The sequence below is a fragment of the Phallusia mammillata genome, chromosome 4 (assembly GCF_965637545.1).
Source record: "Phallusia mammillata chromosome 4, kaPhaMamm4.hap1.1, whole genome shotgun sequence".
Classification (NCBI taxonomy): domain Eukaryota; kingdom Metazoa; phylum Chordata; class Ascidiacea; order Phlebobranchia; family Ascidiidae; genus Phallusia; species Phallusia mammillata.
This window is the reverse complement of record NC_137255.1, coordinates 24661094-24686625: the sequence shown is the minus strand read 5'-3', so window position 1 is coordinate 24686625 and position 25532 is coordinate 24661094. Positions and strand designations below refer to the sequence as shown.

At 37.9% G+C, this 25532-nt stretch overlaps 1 protein-coding gene across 1 annotated transcript; it reads right to left on the bottom strand.

Annotated features, from left to right (window-relative positions):
• Positions 1-758: 758 nt before the first annotated feature.
• Positions 759-24747, bottom strand: LOC145222977 (uncharacterized). Its single transcript, XM_080089251.1, has 20 exons — positions 24520-24747; positions 20301-20383; positions 19360-19499; positions 16778-16901; positions 16163-16384; positions 15322-15459; positions 14795-14983; positions 14468-14649; positions 12131-12296; positions 11769-11855; positions 11418-11515; positions 11309-11351; positions 5128-11037; positions 4745-4869; positions 4358-4501; positions 3601-3806; positions 3059-3233; positions 2446-2679; positions 1993-2134; positions 759-1819 (listed from the first exon to the last, which is right to left on the bottom strand). Exons 2-20 carry the CDS (start codon positions 20359-20361, stop codon positions 1320-1322), a joined length of 8886 nt encoding a protein of 2961 aa, XP_079945377.1. The 5' UTR covers positions 20362-20383; positions 24520-24747; the 3' UTR covers positions 759-1319.
• Between the last annotated feature and the right edge of the window lie 785 nt (positions 24748-25532).

Below are 25532 nucleotides of genomic sequence, written 5' to 3'. Positions count from 1 at the left end.
AAGAAGACTCACCCTGTGAAACGCCGACCATCCAAAGCGAAGTGAGAACCTCACGAAATCGCAGCAAGGTTAAACGCGTAACATGGGTGGTTGAGTTCGAATCGAAAATTTCGGGATTTTTTTTACTGTAAACCAAACCTCTAGGTTAACATGCGAACAAGCAATCTTGTTTCTTTAATTGTTTGCTAGAATTTTGTAAAAGTAATTAAAGTTCTATGCCACATTTCTAATTCCACGCCCCACCGACTGTTTTATTATACTCATGTTATACCGTCTTATTGATCACTTTTTTAAAAATCAAACAGTTTAACAGCACAAATCTTGTTTGGGACGTATTGTAATTCTAGGACAAATTGAGATGGTTCAGGATTATTGAATTTTGTAGCGACTCTACAGACCCGCGATAATCAAAGTGTGCTAATAGTGCTTTTTTCTCGCATTCTCTTTTTTCTCTATTATGTCGCGCTGCAGTTTGTTTAGTCATTCGATTTTGCACGCGAAATAAGCAGCGAACGCTCGCCTTACCCTCAGCATACTTTGTTTTTGCCTCTACTGCGAGCAGTGTCTGATTTACCTAAGGGCAGAATTTAAAGACTTTTGATTAAAAGTCTTTGTGTTTATTACCTTTCGTTAAGTTTGTGTTGATGCCTTTTTTGTTTCATCTCGGCGTTTACTTTTGGAGTGTTATTACCCTAATGAAGGCGACCTGAATAGGGTATTGAAACGTCGGTCGGTTAATAGAATACATTTGCCAGAAGTGCATTATTTCGTTTGAAACGTTTTATTGGATAATACATGTTGGTACAGCTCGAAAATAGAACAAACACAACGAACCCGAAACGTAAGTATATGTCGAAGTAACATATAAAATTTAAACGTTCAGCATTAATTCTTGCAAGCAGAAAAATAATCGTTTTACAAAACAACACAGATGCTACAAAAAAGTGTTACTTTTAAAGGCTAGCAGCACCTTACCAGTGTATTTCTAGAATTAACCTTTCCAAATGCACAGGCGTTGGCAACAAAAATCAGTTCAAAAAATAAAAAAATTAAAACAATTATCTAAAACGTTTAAAATGTTCCGGCTTAAATGAAAAAAACCTCAATACAAATCCATGTTGCAATAAAAAACACATGTTAATTTAGCTTGTTTGCCACATCACTGACAACAATGTGCACCAAATACAGTATTATCGACGATATTATCGACGATGCGACGCTAAAGGTTCAAGGAACATAATATAAACACAGCAAAAATCTACGCGCCTAACTAATAGCAGTGAACTTTAAATATAAACGAGTCTATAATACGGGTCGCTTTATAAATACGAGCTACATTGCTCATGAGCGCCCTCTATCGTTACTCTTGTGCTTGTTTGGCCGCCACCAATGGGCGCTGCGAGGAGCTCAGAAGGTGGCGCAGGGAAATCGTCAGCGACTTCCTCCGCTTCCCTTAGCTCTGTGGTCGACGAAAAGAAGTTGGTGTTATCGTAACCATAGCGACCGGGAGATATCGCCGATATAGTGGGTGACATCGATTGAGGACTGGCACAACGTGAAGAGCTGAATGTGCTCATGCTGGAATTGCTTCGTCCTACCGCGTTCTCGAGGTGATCGATGCTCGACCTTCTGAAACCGCGAGAATCAAAAGGCGCCGTGGCGAGGTTGGTGGCGCCCGCGAGCTGCTTGTTGCGGCGTCTTTGTCTCCGAAGTCGGTACAGCACACATATTATGACGATACAGCAAAACACTATGATGACGCTCAAGGAAATCACCAGAATGAGGACTGTCGTTTCTTCCAAGATTGAGCCACTTGTGTCTAAAATACAAAAATTTGTAAGTGACCTTATTGATACATAACCATATGAAACCATCTTTCCAGATCAGAAAGTAAAAATGACGCAAAACACGTACAAAACTGCGTGAGTCTTCAGGTAAAGCACAAACCGTAAAAAGACATCGAAGAAAATGGTATTAAAATGCTTTACTTACTCGTGGTAGCACTGGCTTTTGGCTGTGGAGTAGTTGCATTAATCTTTTTTCCAACCACTACGGGCCCAGCGCTCAGGATGTGTAGACTTTCTTTTTTCTCCTTATTCCTTGTGTCTCTCCTTGCTCGGCTGTTGACGCAGTTCTGGAAATAAAAATATTGTTTGATTAATTAACTTACACAAAATGAAGATGGCAAGAAGACCAATAAGGAATGACTTAAACTGGACTAATCAAATACTGTAACAATATATGGATATAGTGTTGTTTCGGGGTACGCTTCATACTCTTCACTTTTACAACTTATAAGTTATTACCACTTGACAAACTGTTACCGAAAGGAAAAATGAAACCACTGAAATCCTTAGTAATTTTTGATTTATTAAAGCGTTACAATACTCCATTCAAGGTAAGTTTTCAACGTAGAAAAACAATCTAACTATTGTTTCTGCTTACCGGTTGGCAGTTGTCCCCAAAGCAGACTCTGATTTCACAGTGAAGCCAAACATGATCAAACTCAACAAACTTAAAAACTGAACCCTGCCATCTCGCTCTCTTGCTCATTCCGTTCTCCAGTATGCGGATAGAGTCATCCAAGCTCCCAGGGATTGCACAGGACTCGGAAATGATGTCGTATCGGTTCGGGTGATTGTGATCTCTTGCGGGGGTCGCCCAGCATTCACGGACCACCTAAAATTGAATAAGAATCTTTAGATGATTGTGTATCGCTGACACAATATGTATTAGTTATGAGTTATGACATACGACCGAGGTTTAGGCTTAAATTGTTTATTTAAATTGTTAATTTGAATTTTGTTTTGTACAAAGCTTTATCAGATAAAATGCAATTTTCAAACACGTTTCGTGCAACTAGCTATGGGCCAAATGGTTTGCAAATCGGATTTACTATGTTATAACTTACAAGTGACATTTTGCATTTCTTGTAAGCGATGCGAATTAATAAACAATATTCAATTTGGCTTCACTTCTCAAGCAACTTTGGTAATTGGGTTGTAAGCTTGTCAAGTACTAATATAACAAGCTAACTAAAAGTCCTGTAATGACTTACAAGAAACGTCGACATGTCCCTGCTTTCAAGTAGACTGATTCCTACATGCAAGTTGTCATCAATTGCAAGTGTTGGCGGACGCAGGTAGGGATCTTCAAAAGCTTCCGTCTTGTAAAGCTGCATCAGTGCTGAGAACTGACCGTGACCGGACACGTTGAAAGTAAGCATATGGATTCTGCGAAAAAAATATTTGTTGTATTTTCTGTATTGTTGTCTTTAAAAAATATAATAATTTATGGTTGTTTGTTATCTTTCGTCCCTATTAAAAACAAAACAACTGCAAAACAGATTGTTAGACAGAGGCATTGCGTCATACGATTTACGTTGTTATAGCGTAAAAATAATAGCCTGACGTCATTTGTCGTAGCTTAACAGGTCAATAATAATACGTGGGTTAAGGAAATTAGATTGATATTTTTTACGACTTTCTGAAGATAACTGTCCGAGATGGTGACATCATCAACTGTTACGTCATGCTTTGCCTCCGTGATCTCATTAGGGTAAGATCATATGCCAACTTTTTTATCAACAAATGTACTTACTGTATTTGCGGCAAGAACGGCGTACTGACGTTCACATCAATTGGGAAAGTACACCAAATGTTCATGTGGACAAACACCATAGGAAGGCGAGCGAGTCGGTTGCCAAGGATTACTTGACCGTTGCTGTCGCCGATACTCTTCAGCCACTGAGCTCTACGTTGCGAGTTGGACACCACGTTCGTAAAGTTTACGTGGGTTTCGTTCACCTGTAACGGAGCACAAAGTTTGTTTCATCAGGCTAGCTTGTAAATAACTTAGCGTTTTTGATATCTATTTAGCAAGATATATTACCAGTGCCGGATTAACCATTAGGCAAAGTAGGCACGTGCCTACAGGCCAGTCAAAAATCCAGGCCACTTTAAAATTAGTAGAAAGATATGGCAACACGATAATTCTAATTTTTTAGTTGGCAATCCTGATTTTCGGGCCACTTCTAAAATGTGCCTACAGGCCAGCAGACCCTTAATCCGGCACTGTATATTACTGAAATTATTTCCGCTTTTAAGTCAACATCGGGCCTGTTCAAATATTTCGAGCACATTTTAAAATCGCGAGACTTAACGTTTCTTGCTGAAAAGTATGACATTTGTTTACATTTATATTTTTGTCATGATAGGCGAAACATTTGTAGTTTGTGGTAGATTACCAGAATTCAAAACCAAAAAAAGCTTCTTTTGGTGGGAAATATTCCCTTAAATCTTTTTCAAAGCACTTAGATTTCTTGGTGGTGTGTAAATAAAAATAGTGCCAGTCATACCTCGAATTCAGTACCACAGTCCAGAATATCAGGAGCAATAGTGTAACGGTAATAATCCTCGTATTCCACTCCTCTACATCTCGGATCTTCATAATCGTTCAAATGAAGAGGACCGAATTTCGACTCGTACTCGCCAATGACCGACTGTAACAAGATATGGAACGTGTGGACAAATATTTTGATAATTGTTTTTACAAATCAGAAGCTGAACATTGCGTATTTTATGAAAAATATATTTTACCACAAACATTAAAGTGAATCAAGATAAACACAAGCTTTTTTAAATGCAAAAAGTGTTAAAAAATTATCCAATGGCTGTTTTAAGACAAGTTCTGATCTAATACAGTTTGGTCTACACTCTACATCATCAAAACTCTTTTGTTATACCTTGTCTACGAGTATTGTGATGTTGTCTGGTTTGCATATGGTCTTGAATCCACTTTTTATCGGAATCGTTTTTCCCTTTTCTTTTATTGTGATCGTGCTACCGCCGTTGGTGGTCGTTCCGTTAGCTGCGCGAAATGAAACAAAACATTTAAGATAAAGCACAAAACCTCCATATCAACGCAAAATTTATAAAACAAATGAAAGTGACATGACATGGAAGTGTACGGTTTTACAATCATGCGCCATGCAATAATGTATTTATGAAATCTGCAAAATCAAACAAAAGAAAATTTTTAATGTTTGAAAGGCCTAGACCCTAGAGTGATATCTTTAGCTCTGACATAAAAATATTTTTCATTCTCTAAAAGAAAAACTTGTTTTACCGTTGTAAGACGGAGTAGTGGATATCATCGGGTCTTTTCCTTCAGTTGTGGTTGGGTGTGTAACACCCGGCTCAGTAACTTTACTACCATCCGGATCTTTCTTTTCGGGATCATTCGGTTTAACTTTTGTAGTTACATTACCAATGGTTGACGTTGACAGGGTAGTGGTGATTTCAGCTCCAACATTATCAGTTGGCGTTGCTGAAGAAGCTGACATACCTGTCGAAGAGTGTGTTGAACTAGAGACAGTTACTGGTATAGAAGGACCAGGGTTTGATTTCACTGTTCTGGCTGTTTCGAGGGTGATTGGTTGAGCTGTTGTTGAAGTTACAGTCGGAGTCGGAACACCAAATGTTGTGTTATTGTCAATGGTTGATACACCAACCGCCGGTTCATCGGTTGTAGAAAGTTTTTCCATAGCGTTAGTTGTAGTAGATGCATAAGTAGAAAATCCGGTTTCGGAGGTTGTCGAAACTAATGGCTTGTCCTCTTGAGTTGTGGAAAGAATCTCAGTTGTGGTACCAGCTGTTGGTGATAGATTTTCTTCAGTTGTTTGGACAGCAGAAGAAGTTACTAAAACTCGTTCGGTTGAAGCTGTCACAGTACTTATTGCAGTTGAAGGCGTTACACTTGGCACAGAAGTATCAGAAGGCACAAGGGTTGTTGCATCAGGGGTGCTTGTTAAGGCATCTGTGGTTTTAGGGCTAGAAAATGTGTTTTTACTTGTTGAAGGCACAAAAGTTGTTGCTTTAGATGCGGAAATTGTTGTGGAAGACGCTAAACTTGGTTCGGGTTCAATGGAAGACGAAGACCTAGGAGTAGTGGAAGACATTGTGGTGTTGTCATTTGTGGTGGATGGCGTGGAGGCACTCGCGGCAGTGGGAATTGTAACAATTGACTGTTCTGTTGTTGAGGTAACCTGGACAGGTGATGAAAACTGTCTACTTGTGAGAACTACCTCGGTTGTTTGAGCGGAGGTTGATAACATAGTTGTTGTTGATTTTTCATCATCACCGTCTCTTGGAACGGGATCAGCTCCACTTGTAGTTGGTTGGTTTGTGAGTCTGGGCGTCGAACTATCGGTAGTGACACTTGTATCCGTGGATAAAGTTACTGGAACCGAACTGGACGTAACGCCAGATGTAGTTGTTGTCTCTATCAACTTTTCTGGCTTCTCTGGAGTTGTAGTTTTGCCAGCAGTTGCATCTGTAGTTGTTGTTTTGCCAGGAGTTGCATCTGTGGTTGTAGTTTTGCCAGTGGTTGCATCTGTAGTTGTAGTTTTGCCAGGAGTTGCATCTGTAGTAGTAGTTTTGACATCTGTTGCATCTGGAGTTGTAGTTTTGCCATCCGTTGCATCTGTAGTCGTGGTTTTTCCAACCGTTGCATCTGTAGTTGTAGTTTTGCTAAAAGTTGCATCTGTAGTTGTAGTTTTGACATCCGTTGCATCTGCAGTTGTAGTTTTGCCAGCAGTTGCATCTGTAGTTGTAGTTTTGCCAACAGTTTCATCAGTAGTTGTAGTTTTGCCATCCGTTACATCTGTAGTTGTAGTTTTGCCAACAGTTTCATCAGTAGTTGTAGTTTTGCCAACAGTTTCATCAGTAGTTGTAGTTTTGCCAGGAGTTGCATCTGTAGTTGTAGTTTTGCCAGTGGTTGCATCTGTAGCTGTAGTTTTGCCAGCAGTTGCATCAGTAGTTGTAGTTTTGCCAGCAGTTGGATCTGTAGTTGTAGTTTTGCCAGCAGTTAGATCTGTAGTTGTACTTTTGCCATCCTTTGCATCTGTGGTTGTAGTTTTTCCAGCTGTTGCATCAGTAGTTGTAGTTTTGACATCCGTTGCAGATGTGGTGGTAGTTTTGCCAGCAGTTGGGTCTGTGGCGGTAGTTTTGCCAGGAGTTGCATCTGTAGTTGTAGTTTTGCCTGCAGTTACATCTGCAGTTGTAGTTTTGCCTGCAGGTACATCTGTAGTTGTAGTTTTGCCAGAAGTTGGATCTGTAGTTGTACTTTTGCTAGCTGTTGCATCTGTAATTGTAGTTTTGACAGCAGTTGCATCTGTGGTGGTAGTTTTTCCATCCGTTGCAATTGTAGTTGTAGTTTTACCATCAGTTGGATCTGTAGTGGTAGTTTTGCCCGCAGTTGCATCTGCGGTTGTAGTTTTACCATCCGTTGCATCAGTAGTTGTAGTTTTGCCAACAGTTGCATCTACAGTTGTAGTTTTGCCAGTAGTTGCATTTGTAGTTGTAGTTTTACCAGCTGTTGCATCTGTAGTAGTAGTTTTGCTAGCTGTAGCATCTGTAGTTGTAGTTTTGACATCCGTTGCATCTGTGGTTGTAATTTTGACATCCGTTGCATCTGACGTTGTAGTTTTGCTAGCTGTTGCATCTGTAGTTGTAGTTTTGCCAACAGTTGCATCTGTAGTTGTAGTTTTGCTAGCTGTTGCATCTGTAGTTGTAGTTTTGCCATCAGATGTTGTAGTTTTGCCAGGAGTTGCATCTGTAGTTGTAGTTTTGCCAGCAGTTGCATCAGTAGTTGTAGTTTTTCCATCCGTTGCATCTGTAGTTGTAGTTTTGCCATCCGTTGCATCTGTAGTTGTAGTTTTGACATCCGTTGCATCTGTAGTTGTAGTTTTACCAGCAGTTACATCTGTAGTTGTAGTTTTTCCATCCGTTGCATCTGTAGTTGTAGTTTTGACATCCGTTGCATCTGTAGTTGTAGTTTTGCCAGGAGTTGCATCTGTAGTTGTAGTTTTACCAGCAGTTACATCTGTAGTTGTAGTTTTTCCATCCGTTGCATCTGTAGTTGTAGTTTTGACATCCGTTGCATCTGTAGTTGTAGTTTTGCCAGGAGTTGCATCTGTAGTTGTAGTTTTACCAGCAGTTACATCTGTAGTTGTAGTTTTACCAGCAGTTGCATCTGTAGTTGTAGTTTTGACATCCGTTGCATCTGTAGTTGTAGTTTTGCCAGGAGTTGCATCTGTAGTTGTAGTTTTACCAGCAGTTACATCTGTAGTTGTAGTTTTGCCAACAGTTTCATCAGTAGTTGTAGTTTTGCCAGGAGTTGCATCTGTAGTTGTAGTTTTGCCAGTGGTTGCATCTGTAGCTGTAGTTTTGCCAGGAGTTGCATCTGTAGTTGTAGTTTTGCCAGCAGTTGCATCAGTAGTTGTAGTTTTGCCAGCAGTTGGATCTGTAGTTGTAGTTTTACCAGCAGTTGCATCTGTAGTAGTAGTTTTGCCAGCTATTGCGTCTGTAGTTGTAGTTTTGCCAACAGTTGGATCTGTAGTTGTAGTTTTGCCATCCTTTGCATCAGTGGTTGTAGTTTTGCCATCCGTTGCATCTGTAGTTGTAGTTTTGCCATCCGTTGCATCAATAGTTGTAGTTTTGCCAGCAGTGGCACCTGTTGTTGTGGTTTTTGCAGAAGTTACTTCTACAGGTGTAGTTGCAAACGTTCCGGCTGTTGTTCTAGATGTTGCTGATGGTGATACTGTTTCTATTTGTGTGCTTGTCTGTTTGTTGCTGGTTAGAGTTGTAGTTTGTTTTGAACTGGCTGGTGTTTGGGTGTCAACAGTAAACGGATCCGGCTCCTCGGTGGTCGTTAGCGTGATGGATTCACTTGTGGCAGTTGCCGTTCGACTTGTTGTGGCCTGAGAAGATGTTGAACCACTGGAGTTTGAGCTGGAAGTTAAAGGACTTGATGTAGTGGAAACCAAAGCCTCAGATGGTGTTGGTTCTGTTATACTTAGACCCGTCGTGGTAGAGTCTGCAGTAACTGGCTCTGGTTCTGTGATAGTAGTTGGTTGGCTTTGTGACGAGAGTGTAGATGTGGTGACGGAAAACAAACTAGTCGTTGCGGCTTCAGTCGTCACTGGTGTTTCTGAAAAATCGAATGTTGCTGTTGTTGCCTTGGTTGTTATTGCATCTTCTGTTGTAGATTCTATCCTTTTTGTTGTTTTAGGAATGTCACTCGTGGTTGTTGTTTCTCTTGGAATTTTTGTTGATTGTGTAGTTATTGTTGACGGTTCGGTAATTTTTGTTGTCGTTGTCTTAACTTCTTCTGTGCTTGTCGAAGGTGCTTCTGTCGCTTTCGTTGAAGTTTTTGTTGTCGTTGTTGTACTTGCTTTAGGCGGTTCTGTATTTCTGGTTGTGGGTATGGTTACACGTGGCGTAGACGATATTTCTGTCGTCTTTGGTGTTTCAACAGAACCTTTATTAGTTGTGGTTGGCCTTGAAGTTCCTACTGGCGGTGTGGTTTTTGCGGTCGCCGTTGGTGTTTCTACCGACTCTGTTGTGGCAATTTCCGCCTTTGTTGCTCTGGTTAAGACTGGTGTTACTGTAGACGCATTTGGTGTTTCTGTAATTTTTGTTGTAAGTGGTGTAGTAGTATCTTTAAATTCGACCGTAACGTCGGTCGTTCTAGTTGTTCCTTGAGTTTCGGTTGTTCCTGCTGGTCCTTTTGATGTTGCAGTATTTTCTGTGTTTACAGTTGTTACTTGCGGCGTTTCTGTAGATTCTGTTGCAACTGTTGTTGTTATTGGAGTTTCTGCAAATTTTGTTGTTGGTGTGGTCTTTGTTAGTATGTGTGTAGTTGTCATTTCTGTTGTCGTAGATTGACTAGAAACTGTTGAAGCTCTCGGGCTTTCAGTAGATCTGGCGGTGGGTTCGGCGGTAGCTGGTGTTTCTTTGGGTGTAGTTGCCGATGCCACTTTTGCAGTGTTTGTAGTCTCTTTCACTACAGTGGATGACTTTGGTTTCTCTGTAGATGAAGCTGTCGATGTGAAATCCGTCGTTGATTTAGTTGGTGTAGCTGTGATAGTTGATGTTTCAGTGGGTACTTTGGTTGCCGCCGCAGAACTTGTTGCACCTGTTATTCCAGCAGTAGTACTTGGTTTGTCTACAGACTCTGTTGTTGTTGACACCTGTGGGGCTTCTGTTGACTTGATAATGACTGTAGTTGCCCTTGGTGTTTCATCTGCTCCAGTTGTTGCCCTGGTAGCTTTTGTTGTGTCTTTGGATTCTGCTGTTGTTGCTACTGTAGACTTTGAGTTCTCTGAAGGTTTTGTTGAAGATCTCATTGTTGTCGTTGATGTTTTTGCTGAAGCTTCTGATGGCGGTGTTGTTGTCTTTAGCGTTGTTGCTTCTTCAGTACTTGATGGAACAGTGACACTGCTGGTGGCCTTTGTGACTACTTCAGATAAAGTTGAAGCTTTTACTGACGTTGTTGATGCTATCTCTGGTTCTGTTGACGATTGCTGGTCCTGCTGTATTGTAGTAGCCAAATTCGTCGTTGTCAACCAATTTTCGGCAGTTGAACCGAACGTCTTTGTTGTCGATACTGTCGTACTGGTAATAGATTGTGTTGTTGTTGCAGTAGACGACGGCTCAACTAGTTTACCAATTGCCCCAGTAGTAGTTGATAACGTGGTCGTTGATGGCAACTGATTTGGAGTGGTTGATGTGTCCAATGTAGTTTCTGTTGACACTTTGTTTTCAGTACTAGTAAAAATAGGATTAGTTGGGTCTTGTATACCCGAAGTAGGTCGGCTTGCAATTATATTCGGGGTAGTTTGGGTGGTGGGATAGGTGGTTGTTGTAGCAGTTGAAGGGCTTGTTGGTTTGCTCCAGTTTTCGTGACTGGTGCTAGGCGACGATGTGCTGTCTGTTTGTGTGGTTGGAGAAGTAGATGTAGCCTGAGATTTGCTCCAATTTTCTTCGCTTGTAGATTGGGGCATAGTGCTTTTTGTCACCGTAGGTGGAGACGTTGTCACCCGACCACTAAAGTACACAGTTGTTGGAAAAGGTTCGACAGTGTAGTCAACATCTGGTATTGAGTGGTGTGGTGGTAGAGTGCTTGTTATCCTCGGTGCTGTAGTGGTAAAAACTGAAGTCGCCACAGTCGTAGGTGATGTGCTGGTCATGGGGTCTATAGAAGCAAGCGTGTACAACATGCAGTTACAACATGACATGACACCAGTTTCGGCAATTACAAGTTTACACAATCCTTGTTACGCCGTAGTAACGTTCATGCAAACTATAACATATAACACATATAATTCATTCACTATTTTTGTGTAGGAAATAGCCTTTAAATTATGATATAATTGTTAATTTGAGATTTATGGTAGATTTTACAAAAGCTGAGATGTCACCAAATGTGTTATGAAACAAACTGTGTTGCTCTTTGCATCACCTACCGGTTTTGATTTGATCCACGATCGTTTTTGTTTCCTTGGTTGTCTTAAAATAAAACAGGTTTGTTAGCAAATGTTGGAAATTTATCAAAGCAGTTATTTTTTTACTCACAGATTTCGGGGTTCGGGTTGTTTCTGTGAGGTTTGAAATTCGGTCCCTATCTTTTGTTTTGTCAGCATCCTTTGCTGTTGGGTTGTCAGCAGTCCCCACTGCAAGTAATACACAGTTAAATATGCAGCAAATGCCGATCCAATACAAAAAACTAGGACAACAAATATATTAGTGGAACGGTCAGGGTACCAGATCTATGTTATCAAGCAAAGCAACCACCTGGATTAGGCTAGTCCAAAAATGATTTGCGTTATTTTGTATCTTAAAATACCTAATCTTGCTCCGAAAATTAACAAACTTTAAAAAAAACTATTTTTTTCAGTATCTAAGATATTCAGTATCTACACAAACCTGTTGTGGTCAAATTAGGAAGATTATTTATCACAGTGCTAAACACTGTTGTGGTGTTCGGTAGTGCAGTTGTGGTGGTGTTAAAACCTTAAAACAAAAATCACATTACTTGTCATGCACAACAGACAAGACACCATGCAAAGGACGTGACAGCAACCGGTTAATTATGTACTTGGCACATAACTTGCTTACATAAATTATTGATACATTTCCTATTAACTACAAACCGTATGTTTTAAGATACCAGGGGCGCAGAAGATTAAGTTTAGTTAATGAAAAACATGTTTGTAGAAATTTACGTAAAAATCTTTTAGACCACAACTATTAAACACTTGCATAAGATTTCTATCGATAAATTTTACCTGTCCACACGAAGGCGCGCAAGGGCACACTGTGAATTAGGTTGCTCACAGAATAAATTAGAAGGGAGTATTTCGTGTTCGGCTGCAAGTCCGTCAATCTTACTTGAGGCTGCCAGATTCGATGACGCAATCTACTGACGTCACGCGCAGTTGGCCAATAGACGAGCTGTAAAAACAACAACGTAAAAAACAGATATATTTGTTTATCCAATTAGTTCTTGTACTAAAAAAGGTACTAAAAAACTGTTAGTGACCCGACTAACAAAAGCTGATTTTTACCTAGAATTGGGATTGGCATTTAGTACTTAAAAATATTACCAGACCTGTTTAATATCAAACATGCAACGTATTGAGAGCCATATGTGCAACCCATTTAGTTAACGCAGCGAATATTGTATGTACGCTAACTCTTTTTTTTAAAAAAGCCAGTTGTTGTCGCACCAAAAAACTACACATGTTTCACGTGTATGACTGAACTTGAATAAAAAATGTTAAGTTTGCACAAAATTATGCTGCAAAGTCGGTATCTTACACTAGGTTAAGAGCTCGCAAGCTATAAAGGTCATATCACTTGAAACTTGTACGTAACAACAAACCACTATGCCACCCCTTTTATTATTACAAAGTCCCAGGTCGCAATTACCGGTAAAATTGTCGCCAGGACCCCTTGTGCTCCGTGGGTTGAACTCTCAAACACTCAGTAATTAATCGCAATTAGACAACCAACTCTTGTAACCTGAAGGCACGTAGGCTGTGATTTACCGTCATAGGGCCCATTGTTTTTAAACAGAGCTCATTTGGTGACGTTATAATCAGATTTATACCTGGATTTTCTCAGGAATTTCGCCATGTATGGTGATGCTTATGTGGGCAGGACCCACTGCTCAATTCAAACAGCAATAAACAAAGGACAGCACCAACTCGAAGGTGTAAACCAGGCCTATGGACAGTTTTGTTAAACCAACTAATATGTATTGTATGCCAAATTCAATTTGCTTTAATGATGTGAAAAGGCTTAAAAACTGCTGTCCAGGTTGTTAACTATGACGTCATAATGACTTGGCAGACAAACATTTGATTAAAGTTGTGTAATTCTTATTTAAAATGTAGGTTTTTATACATAATATTTTCAATATTCATACACATAACCAGTTTCGCTTTGCAAATGGTTGCGAGGAACGAGATTATTGCGATCAGAAAGTTTAATGTTATCCCGACCAGGGGAGCTATTAGTGATTGGTTGTGGCTAAACAATGTAAACAGACACGATGTTAAGTCAAACATAGGGGAAATTGCCTGTCGTGTTAGGTTAAACCCTGTGACCTTAACCTATGACGCCATAAACAAAGATTTGTAATTTCGAACATGTTCATTGTTAGTGAATGTAATTATGTAATTATTTGTGATGAACCAAGCATTAACAAGGTCTTTAGTTTTGATCAAAAATATTGTCGGGTATAGTTTTACATCGGCAATTTGACCAGAAATTTATGAACAACTGAACTTAACTCTAAAACGGAGAAAACATTAAATTTGATAAGAACCAAAATTTGTTTTCACTAGATTTTTGTGAAATTTTAGAGGCCTGTGCTTTAAATTTGAGTCGGTTTCAGGTCCACGATTTGACTTATTGTTTAATTAAGTACAACGTAGCACATAGGCGTGCCTTGGAATCTTTATTTATCCTTAAAACACTGGTTTTCGCCGGCACAAATATGTCCTTGCAAACCCACAAGACGACGAAGACACGGCAGGAAACACTAAACTACTTCAAACTTAGACAAAAATCTCAAAATTGCCTCAAAGTCTGACTACGTGGCCTACCCAAAGGCGATCTGTACCGCATATAATTGTACTTTGTGTGTATGTTGTTGTAACCGCAGACAACAGGAAAACCGTCAATTATGTTTGTCTGAATATATTCGACGCGGAAAATGAATTTAGGACAAGATGTTTCACCGGAGAAAGCTAAATTTCGACTCAAACTAAGCCTACAATTACAGTGCCTGGATAAGTCATTAAGTAATACTCATGCCATTTAGAGATTTTAAACGGTGTTTCAATCCTTCTTGCATTTCAGATTTCCCATTAGCTTATAGTTTTATAAACAAAAATCCTCGTAAGGCTTCCTTAATCATTTGTGACTTTGTAAAAGCAAACCCCCTTTCTCATCCCTACTACTGCGAGATTTAGTTTTTCCAGGTTACTTTTAATTAAAAAAAAATTAAAAAATTAATTAATTTGTGTGTTACAAAATTTAAACCATGCAAAAATTAGGTATAGTGTTTCAAAAGCCTAATAAGTCCCTCTTTTACAAGACAAAATGCAGATACGCACCTCATAATAATCAAGACGACCTGGTGGACGTTGCCACGATACGATAAGGGAGTTTGTTTTAACATCTCTGGTAAGCACAGGCCGAAGTGGGGTCGCCGGCGGGGTTATGATCCTCTTTTTCCGGGGTTTGAAACTTAGAACGCCAAACGATTCACTATATACATCCAAGTCGTATATCGAACCTGTTCAAATTTGGTTGAACATGATTAAAATATTTTAAAAAAAAACTTACGACCAATCCCGATTGAGATTGTTTAAAAGTTTTAACTGGAACCAAAAACAAACAGACACAGAAATAAAAAACGATCACGTGACAAGCAAACTTACCAGGGGTCAAACCGGCAATAGTTCGCTTTTTATCTGTAGGTCGATTGGGTTCTAAAACGGTGCTGCCTTCAATAGGGGTCACCTCGACCAAGAAGTCATCCAGTATTCCACGATGAGGTTGGTCCCACGACAACGTTACATCGGTTGGTGAAATTTGCTCCACTTGTATTTCACTCGGAATCTCGGGAGCTGTGAAAATTGCATGTTTTATGTTCAGTTTTAAATGCCGTTAATGTTTTGTTCTGCTGGTTATAGTTTCAAGTAAAATCGGTTTAAACGCTTGAAAAGTTAAAACCTACCAACATTAGGCACTTCAACCAAACTACAAGTTGCCTAAACAACTTAAATCATGCTTATCTCCCTTGGTATTCGCACAAAAACGTGCAACAGTGTTTTTTAGCCAGATATTAAATTTCAAGTATAGAACTAGCTTGTTGTAACTCCACAAGAATAGCAAAGTAAAGTCATATCAGTAACGGCTTAATGGCGGACAAGACCGGGTTAAATTTCGAACACATGATACTTACGCATTCTTTCACCGATCGTAGCCGTCTCGCTGACTGTGCTTCCGACCATGCTTCTTGCACCAAAAGTGTAAAAAAATCCGGGCGTAAGGTCCCAGATGATTCGGCGTTTTTGCAACGGTTGAGGAACGGGCTTAGAACCTGTAGAGTGTAAATGTTATTTGTACATCAAATTAATGGTAATAAATGTTATAAATCTTATGTTGCCAATGATAATAAATCGTCTTTAAATTTGGTAATTCAATGGTGAACGTTTCTCAAGACGTTGTAGTTATTAGTATTTAAGTTACGTAAATTTTAATTGTTAAGTAATATGTTTTTACAACCAATATGAAGCAAAGGTACAAAACAAATATTTACTACCCGGTTTATATTTTTTGTAGTCGCCCATTTAAATCACCTTCTTTAAAAAAGTGTCGTTATTTGGACAAAACAGCTTTGAATATATGTCATCAACTTTTAAATTGTAATGTGTAAATCGTTTTGCGGTATTTTTGACTTATGACTCCGGAGATACAATGTTCGATATTCAGAGCAACCTTTTAAGCATATGATTTAGATTAACCTTAGCTGACACATTAAGCTGAAAGTGACCTAACCATGGCAGATTGCATGTGCTCTCAAGGCCTAATAACACATAATGACTGCTCGTTCGTTAGAACATCCCGCAAACGGAGGAAAAACATGCAATCCAAGCGCTTTAACAAGCCAATGACATAACCGCAACCGCTTGAATTCCGTTCCAAATATACCCCGTCGGAAGAGAGACAGGTGCACTCCCAACTTACTCATATATTACTAATACAGATCACTAGATGGTGTTATAATTAACCACTCTCCTTACCTTGTAATTTAATAGGCAGGCGAACCATGCCATCGGGTGGGGAAACGTCCACATCAAAGTTATCAAAACGAACGTTTTCAGACAAAGGATCATCTGGTCCCTTCCATGATAACACTGCCCCGTATACAGGATACATCATTGTACGATCACCCGATACCCGATGTTCTGTTAGAATCGGATTGACGAACCTTGAAAGACGGAGGTCATATGGGGGCAGAGGCTCTGCAAAAAAAGTAAAACAAGATGTTTTGGTGATGCACCCGTTTCATTGGGATATTGGGATTTTCGAAGCCAAGTTATAATTTTAGGAGATTTGTCATGGTAGGTGAATGGACTGTTAGTATTGACTGTTTTACAACGCTAAACAGACAGTCTTTCCAACATTTGTGGTTTTGCATTTGCGAATTGAGTGGTTGCTTTCAAGCAATTATCATCTAAAATAGCAAACTAATTGAGCCAAAGTGCCAATAAAATCAACAACAATGTTTAAACCAGTTACATATCTCGTTTCGCCTTAGTCTAAACTACCACCTTTATAGAAAACCATTTTCCGAACTCTAATTGGTCTTCAAGGGCAGTTTTTACTAACGATGATAACTAAAACTTTTTACTCACTGGTCGTTACAACGGTGGTAGCTGGGCCACTCATAATCCCTTCAGAGGTAACAGCATAAACTGTGACCTCGTAATCTTTTCCAGGCACAAGGTCCACCCATGTTGTCACCGTTTCGTTGATAAACTGTAAACATAGCAATAACTTTAATTAGGTAAAGTATTTTTGGCTTATCTTTAGGTATTTGACTCGCGCTTGATTTTGCCCTTGACGAAAGATATATTTCTTTTTGAGCTGAAAAACGTAATCGTATATGCTTGTTGTTTGTCAACATTTTGTTTTTACTTCTTAATTTAGCTGCAGAGTAATGGTCGTGTACAAAATTAAGCACGTAAAATAAACCAAAGCACAGAAACAGGCAATAGACGTTAGGTAATAAATTTAAAACTTAAATCATAAAAGTCGTGTCTACAAAATGTTACGAGCGTCTGGTTTGTTAGAAGAAGCGTTGAAACACTACACAGTGCAACAGTTTGCACACACATCAAACAACATTTTGTTAAGCACAACATAAATGTGTACATCTTAACATAACGGAACATGGAATTTGGATAGTCCAAAGTGCTACAAGTGACGTCATGAATTGCAATGACGTCATATAAGCACAATGAAGTTTCACGCTCGGATAAAAAATGGATTCAAGAATTTTAAAAATACTAATTTATAGTAATTGTTTATCCTTTGGAATTCTTACTTAATCACAGGCTTTCGTGTTTGAAGTAAACCTTGTTAGGTGTTATGATATATTTGTATAAGATAGTTATAAATTGCTCATTTTGGTGACATTCTATTCTGTTGGTGGTGTCTACACGAAACTTAGGACGATTTATAGATTCTAGGACAAGCTTCGTAATCGGTTCGAAGGATTATGATGTGATCTTATGTACGCGTGCTCAGATTTAGGTCTTTACATTCCATGTCTTTCGAGAAACGAACCAAAGAGGTGTTTTCTAATCACGTCACATCGAAAAAATGCCCAAGCGCTTTCGTAAGGGTGCGTTCTGTGTAAAATGGTGATTTTACGTAGAAACGTAACCAGTTTAGGGAAATTCATGCTTAAAAAAGGATGATTGTTCATACATTGGATTATTTTTAAATTAACGCTTAACTTGGTCATTTCTTTTCTGTATTTATAAAAGGTTTTAAGCAAAGAAAATGCTTCTATAAGTTTATTTGTCTTTTGCAGCTGATTAGAATATTCTAGATATTTTTTCGATTATGTCGGTATAAGTAAAGATCTAAATGTTTCTTATAGCACAATGTACGGTGCTTTTTTGTACCAAACGATTATAATATCTTGTAAGAAGTGCGCAAAATTTAGACTTGTGAGGTTTTAATATCGTTCAACGCAAACACTTCCAAAACACTACGTCGCCTAAACACCTTCTGTACAGTATTTTCAGTGCATAGATGTTTAGGGGGACCTTCATATCGCGGTTATCAAACGAATTTTGCAGTAATCCCATAACACCGATAAGGAACAGTATAGATAGAATCGTACACAATGCAAAGCTCGCGGTACAGAAGTCAAGATGCCATCTATTAGCGCATAAAGCCATGCCACAACATCACCCTGTATTGTTGACAACATAAACATGGTCTTACTGCCAGAAGGCAAGGCTTCAATGCCTGCACTTTCTGTCGTCGGGGAGCGTCGAGATAGAAATCGTATAATATAAGATGCGTCATAATGAGGTGTGTGTTACGTAACTTAGCGTTTATCCTATGATTTTTAAACACAGAAAACGTACACACATTAACACATAAAAATAACAAAAAAATGTTGCTAGGTTTTTTTAAAGCTGGTAAACGTATATATTCTGTAGAATTCAATTCACTGGTAATAAAGTTTCTTACACTTGCTTTCAAAAAATATTTTGGTGGTTTGTAACAAAAAATATGTAGTAACTACTAAAAAAACTTTAAGTTTTTGACATTTAAAAGTGTACGTTTGGTTTAAAATTGCACAAATTTGTTCAGTGGCCAGACTGTTTAATGCCATGTTACCGCTCATAAAGCATGCTGAGAATCGAGTGTTTAAAATTTACACAAAGCAGTATCTACATGATCGATGGTTTAAACTTCAAGTGTTAGCATTGTATACACAGGCCCAAAGGTACGAACAAATGCCCATTAATTAACTGATGACGGCAACTAATCGTATAGATTTAAATAAATAAAACAATGGTGCGATGCTATAGGCCCAAGAGGCGAACTAGCGCGAACTTATTGACAACCGTCGTGTTAAGTATATAAACAAGAACAATTGCTTCACACAGTTGATGATTAAAAACCGTCACATATTTTGTTTTTGTACGTGGAATTACGTTCCGGTGAAGTACAAAGTTGATAAACATATTTTTGCCTAATGCAAATCAAATAGAAACAATATTTTTACCAAATTGGCAAAACACTAAGTCTAATCATGTGAAAAATGGTGTACGTGTTATAAAACGAGCAAAATATATTCAACAACTTTATTAGGACAAAGTACATAATCAGCTGGGCCAGATAAACAAACCAAGTAAAAGAATAAAGGTTATCATTTAAACAAATCTAAATTTGTTTGTTTTCAAATTCTTACCTTCGATGCTTCGGCGGTTTCTCCCTCATCGAGCGGCGAAATATAAACTTCGAAGAAACTTGCTTCACTATCCAATGTTCTCCACAACACGGAGAAACTGTGTGTTGAAATTTCGAAACCTTTCAGATCAACTGGTGCAACTGAAACAAACAAATCGATTCAATGGCTGGATTGTGATTGTTACGAGTTTACGTATGAGTAAGCGTAGACAAATATGACAAACATTTTTTAGCTGTTTAAAATTTAGACCATTTGACTTCAGAACCCCACATTTCCGGAGGGGAATGAAAGTGCCTTTTAAACGGTGGGATTAGCAGCTCAAAAAACATTGAGTTTAAAGCCACTAAAGACTAAACTACTCAGCTATTTATGTGGTCCAATTATTATATTACGTTTTTGATCTGTACACATAAGTTCCTATGTAAGGGGTTGGGTTTTTTAACGTTTGCATGTTTATATTTACATGATAAATTCGCTTTAAAACTAGAAAATCACCATTTGAAAGGGGTAAAAAAAACTTGTTATATATCAAGAATAAAAAGCGTTTAACATGCTTTATATCGCGTCCTAAGAGAAGTGAAGTAATTTCATTCGGTAAATATTTTTGCACAAATCCCAGTTCGACCCCGTTTTCCCTTGAAATTTTTCCGCATTACATCACATTTCGCGATAAACCAAAGGACTTTCCCGAGTACGTGATTCGTTATCCCAAACCGCTTCTAAATTTTACACAACTCCAATGACGGAGGCACCGCAATGTTTTCAAATAACACATTTCCATTTTAACCACGGAACAAGATCATGTCCGATAAAATCCTTAAAAGTAGCTTCGCATTGTATTTCATCTCGCCTCAGGGCATTATATTAAGCTGATCTTGGCATGTTTTCCCAACATGGCGATATCGTGATAGACTTCGTATGATTTATGCCGAAAAACTTACGTAGTGCGGCAGAGGTTTGAAGAAGGAAGGCGACGACGAGATAAATAATGCACAGTTTCATTTTAATTCTTGCATTCCAAAATCTGAAAAAATACAAAGTAAATTTGATAACTATTCCTGACAACAAACTCAATTTAGAGTAATATTTAAATGAACAATATCATATAAATTAACAAATTGAATTCGAAGTATAGTTGGTTGTAACATGGGCTGGCAAATTGTTTTTTTTGAAAATTTATAATGCGAACATCTTAATAAGATCCCGGATATTAGAACGAACGCCAATATTTAACAAGTGCTTTCAGTAATATCTCAATTTATACCACAACACAAAGAGCCTAAATGATATTCACAAAGCTTAAACACTGCCTATATTTCTCTATTTTTATGGCCAAACAATTGACCAAAAAAGTCCTTGAAATAACTGTCTAACTTGACAAATAAGATAAAACGCTTCGAAAATTATGTCGCAAACTTCATCAAAACTTCAAAAGCTATTTAAATACAACACAAAATTGGAGTTTTTGCAAATTGGTACAGCAACCCTGTAGCTCAACAACCAAACAACAACACAGATCGAAGCCTTATACCAATGCATTATGTTAGTACGTCGTTCACGTTGCCTCCAAGCGAGCAATTGGCCGTTGCAATGTAAACCCCAATAGCGGTCATGAAACTAACCACTCAATAGCGAAACTCTAAAGCGCTGCGTGTTTGCAATTCTAAAACAACAACCGCTGCTGATTGCTTTACGACACAAACCTCACAAATCACATCTTCACAAAGTCACGCTGCGCCAACGTCAAGTACAAATTCGCATTGTTAGTTTGTTTGCCTTTTTGTCACGTGACATATTTGCGTAGCGAAGGGCGTAAATCAAGCGGATTCTTGAAGTCTAAATTGAACTTGTTAGAAATCAAATAGAGGTGGTTTGCACGTTCCAATGAAACATAGGCTAGTTATTTTGTTGTTCACGTTTGTCTTTAAAATACTAATTTTTCTATTTATGAAACCCATCACTGCCAATATCTATTTAAACATGCTTTTTGCAATAAATTAGAAATAGTCTTCGACCAATTTATACAACTTTATTTATTTATACAACTTTACAACTTTATTTAAGTTCTACAAACATTGAATTCCCAAAACAAACTTCACTCGACTACAAGACGTATACAACTGACCACATAATCTAACAGAAACTACGTACGGCATATCATATCATGACGTACTGCGTCGTCCCATTCAACCTAATGGAACTCATAAGGCGTTGCCCAAGACGAAAAAAACAACACAGTTTTCTTCCCATGTTGGTCCCACGAGTACATTCGGCAACGGTTACCAACGCATCATTACATGCATTATCACACCACAGTCACATGCATTGTGACGTCACAACGCACAGCGAGGGGCCGCCCCCCACACTGCGTCACAATGAAATAAGAAAAGGGAGAGGTCAAGTTAAGGTGAAATATTGATCAATTAGATTGGAAAGAAAATTATTTAGGTCAAGAACAATGTGTGAAAATTGACGGAGGTGAAAGAAAGGTTTCGAAATATGCGCACAATCAATAAAATACATGAACTTGATTTTTGATTTCTTTATCTTTTTATCCTTTAGTTGTGTTTCAAATACGGTTAACTAAGAATTGATTTTTTTCATTTTGTGGAGATAATTTTTAACACCTTTGACCAAAAAAATTTTAGTTTTAAGAAAATTAAAAACACCACACAAAAGCTTTAAAAATCAATATTCATCGGATCTGTTTCAAACCACCTTGTCTGTAGATAAAGCTGCTTTATTTTCACGTTCATAAAATAAATATTTATCTGAACCAAAATAACTTTCACCAGCTGTGATAAACGAAAAAAAAATGTAAAGACATAAACAAACGGAAAACTGTAAATAAAAACATTTAAATACAACTGAATCGTAAAATAATGGCACTGAAAAACACCTGCGCCTCCAGACCTCTCTTTTCCTGCAATAACAAGCTTAAACTATTGTCCACAAAAGAAGTAATAAAACTAACACTTTACGTGTCAAACGGTCGCAGGACCAAACGCACACAAGCAATAAAATCTCAAGCATCGAACGACAAAGTTTCAAGTCAAAAACAACCAAAATCCTGATCGATAAGCTAATGCGAGTAGGCTGAAGTCCTTGTCCTCTGCTAACCGACGTTCTAGCGCAGGTGGGTTTCCTTTTTTCTTTCCTGTAGATTGCAGAGACTTGCGATAATTACACGACATGAAGTGGAGATGCCTGTGCGAAGCTAAGTCGAGATTGCCGGTTTAACGCGAAAAAGGATTTAAGCCATACGTGAAGCACAACCCACAATTGTCTTTCTGCTTGTTCGTCCAATCACCTTCCGTTCCAAATTCACAATTGATTGTTACGTGATGTAAATTGGCGGGTTTCGATTGTGAGTAATTCGAGAAATATTCTGTTTTAAGTTTGAAATTATAACGCTTGTCTCACGGCTTCACATATTGGCTCTTTTCAGTATGATGAACCCATCAGTTCAAATATCGAAACAATTTGTCTAAGTTTGCAGGTACATGTAAAACTATGTCTCCAGAATAAATTTGTTGTACTTGACACGATTAAATAAGAATCAGCTTCACAAAATTGCCCTTTGAGGTGTTGGTTGTTCAAGGGTGAAAATCTTGACGACAAGTAATCCTTACCTTTATTCTACGTTTGGGTTTTAAATTGGCGATGACGTAGTTTGTTGGTCAATCACATACCAGGTTTAAATTTAAATTATAATCGTATTCTACAACATATTTCACTTAAACGCCCAAAGCTGTTTTGAAAAGTGATTTTCGTGTGTTGTTCTGTTTCGTTTACGCTTTTACTTAAAATATATAAACGTAGATAGAAATCAAGGCGATCAACGAATTCCAACAACAAACAAACGCACCATACCACTGTGACGTAACAAAGCCTAATCCGAAATCTGGAATCTACTTGTCACTGGGCCAGACGACAAATTCATGCGGAAAACCGCACAAGGACAATGAATGTCAGTCACTGGAAGGCTAAGCTGGCATGTAGAGCATAAAGGTGCTTATTTGGAAGCCCGAAATACTGGGTTTTGCATGCTCTTGTGGGTTGGACAGTTTTGAGTGGTTTGGCGGGCCTTTCCAGTGCGTTGTTGTCATGTAATTACATCCGCGCAACAGGATGAACTAAGTAGATGCTATGTGTTGGTGCTTCATTGGAGGGTAATTAGTCTAAACAATATTATCCTGACGTGATTGACATCTGAGCGTGTTTATAACCAAAACGAGACTTTTGATTTGAAAAGTTTTGACTTTCACGATAAACCACACTTCAATTTCATGTTCGGTAAAGCAAAACAAAAACCAGGAGCAATAATACAATTCTATTTTCTAAAAAAAAAATTCAAAAAATGATACTTTACTTCGAATGCAATAAATTCGAAAAGAATTAGGACAACGCAAAAGTTTTTAACATCTGACAAATAAGGTAATTTGATGCACACGTTCCAGCAACGTCACAAACCTCGTTGAATTTCGAAATCCTACAATTAAACTATTCACAAGTGCGAAATCCTATTGTTTTTGAAGCAATGCTTAACGCATATGACATCACTAATCCACGTGATTGCGTCAACCAATCGCATTAGCGCACCAGGCAGATCCGATTTAAGCCTTTGAAACGTGACTGAGGAATGCGGTGACTTGTTGAAGCAATCGAAAACAAACAAGAAATTGACCGTTCCTGGTAAGAGGTCATATTTCCAGTTGTTTTTGACCTCTTGTTGAGTTATGTTAAAAACTCACGACTCGATAGTGTTATTCAAAAAGTTTGTTTCAGACCAACTAGGAGGCCTTGGACTTAAGGTAATTTAAAAACAAAACAAAATACAATTTCTAGAACAAACTGAAGAAAACAACAACACAATATTATTTTTATTGTAATGAAGAATTGAGTTGAGATATAATATAATATATATATATAAGCCTTGACTTATATAATCAAAAAATAATTGTTTTAAAGATTGCAATCTTTTTTAAATAAGCACAAATTTGGAAGACGCGCTGCAACAAAGACTATGAGCAAAGACAATTATACTTTCAAAAGCAATAAATGCCCACACCACCAAATATATGTGTTTAGGTTCATGTCAAATATTTTCTTTTTTGCAATTTTATACTTTGTAATAATAATAAAAAAACGTTAATTTACCTTTCTTCCCAGAAAAGTTCTTTAAATAATCAAGGGCTTTTTGTATTTATATCGTCCTTAATGCATCCTCGTTAGGTCCGGATTAACTTCTCTCGCTTTTGATTCGGAAGTTGGTGATTAAATCCTCTCCCAAATTTAAACGAAAAGTTAAAAATTAACAACACACGACCTCGAGATCGTATCAAAAAAATCTTCTCGAGAAAACAAATCTGTAACAAAACACGTTTGTAAAGCATAAATAAAATTTAAAATACAGTAAAACATGAAGTTAATTCACCTCTGTTTCTACAGTAAAAAATGCACAACAAAAAAGTCTCGCATTTCATTTTAAAACTTTAATTTATTCTCTATCATAGTGAGAAAACTGAACATTCAACTCATGAACACAAAATTTTAAAGCAGACTTCAAATCAGACGCTATGGCAAAACCATTGAAAATGCCTTAGGTTGACTGTACATTCTCTACGCGTAAACAAGTCCATTTTTGTCAAAAGTAACTTTTTCGAATAGCAAAATATACCATGCAGTTCCATAGATCGAAAATCCTGCGGTTTTGTTACCAGCGAGCATTGTTGCAACAGATGGCAAAATTGCGACAAAATATTCGGACGGCAATTTCATTTCGGCGCTGTTGAATTGGACTCGTTGACATTGATTTATGATTGTTCAGAAACATTTCAAGTTTTCGACATGTTTTCGCAACCAACTGCGTTCCAATTAAAGGGCAAGTTTAATGCATTTTGAAAACCATTTTGAAATAAAAAAAAAAAAAAAATTGTAACTTCTACAACTGTGCATAATATGAATAAAATTGAAAACCTTTTCTACATTAAATTTTGAAAAATGTAATTACGTTAAATTGAAAAATTACATTTCCACAGCGTTCTTATTTGCACGTAATATTGACGCAACAGTTACGTCGACAAGGTAATTATCTTTTATAATCGTCAACCTTTTCTCAATTCGACCCCAAATGGCTGATAAATGCCCAAGGAAGTGGTGAACAGTTTATC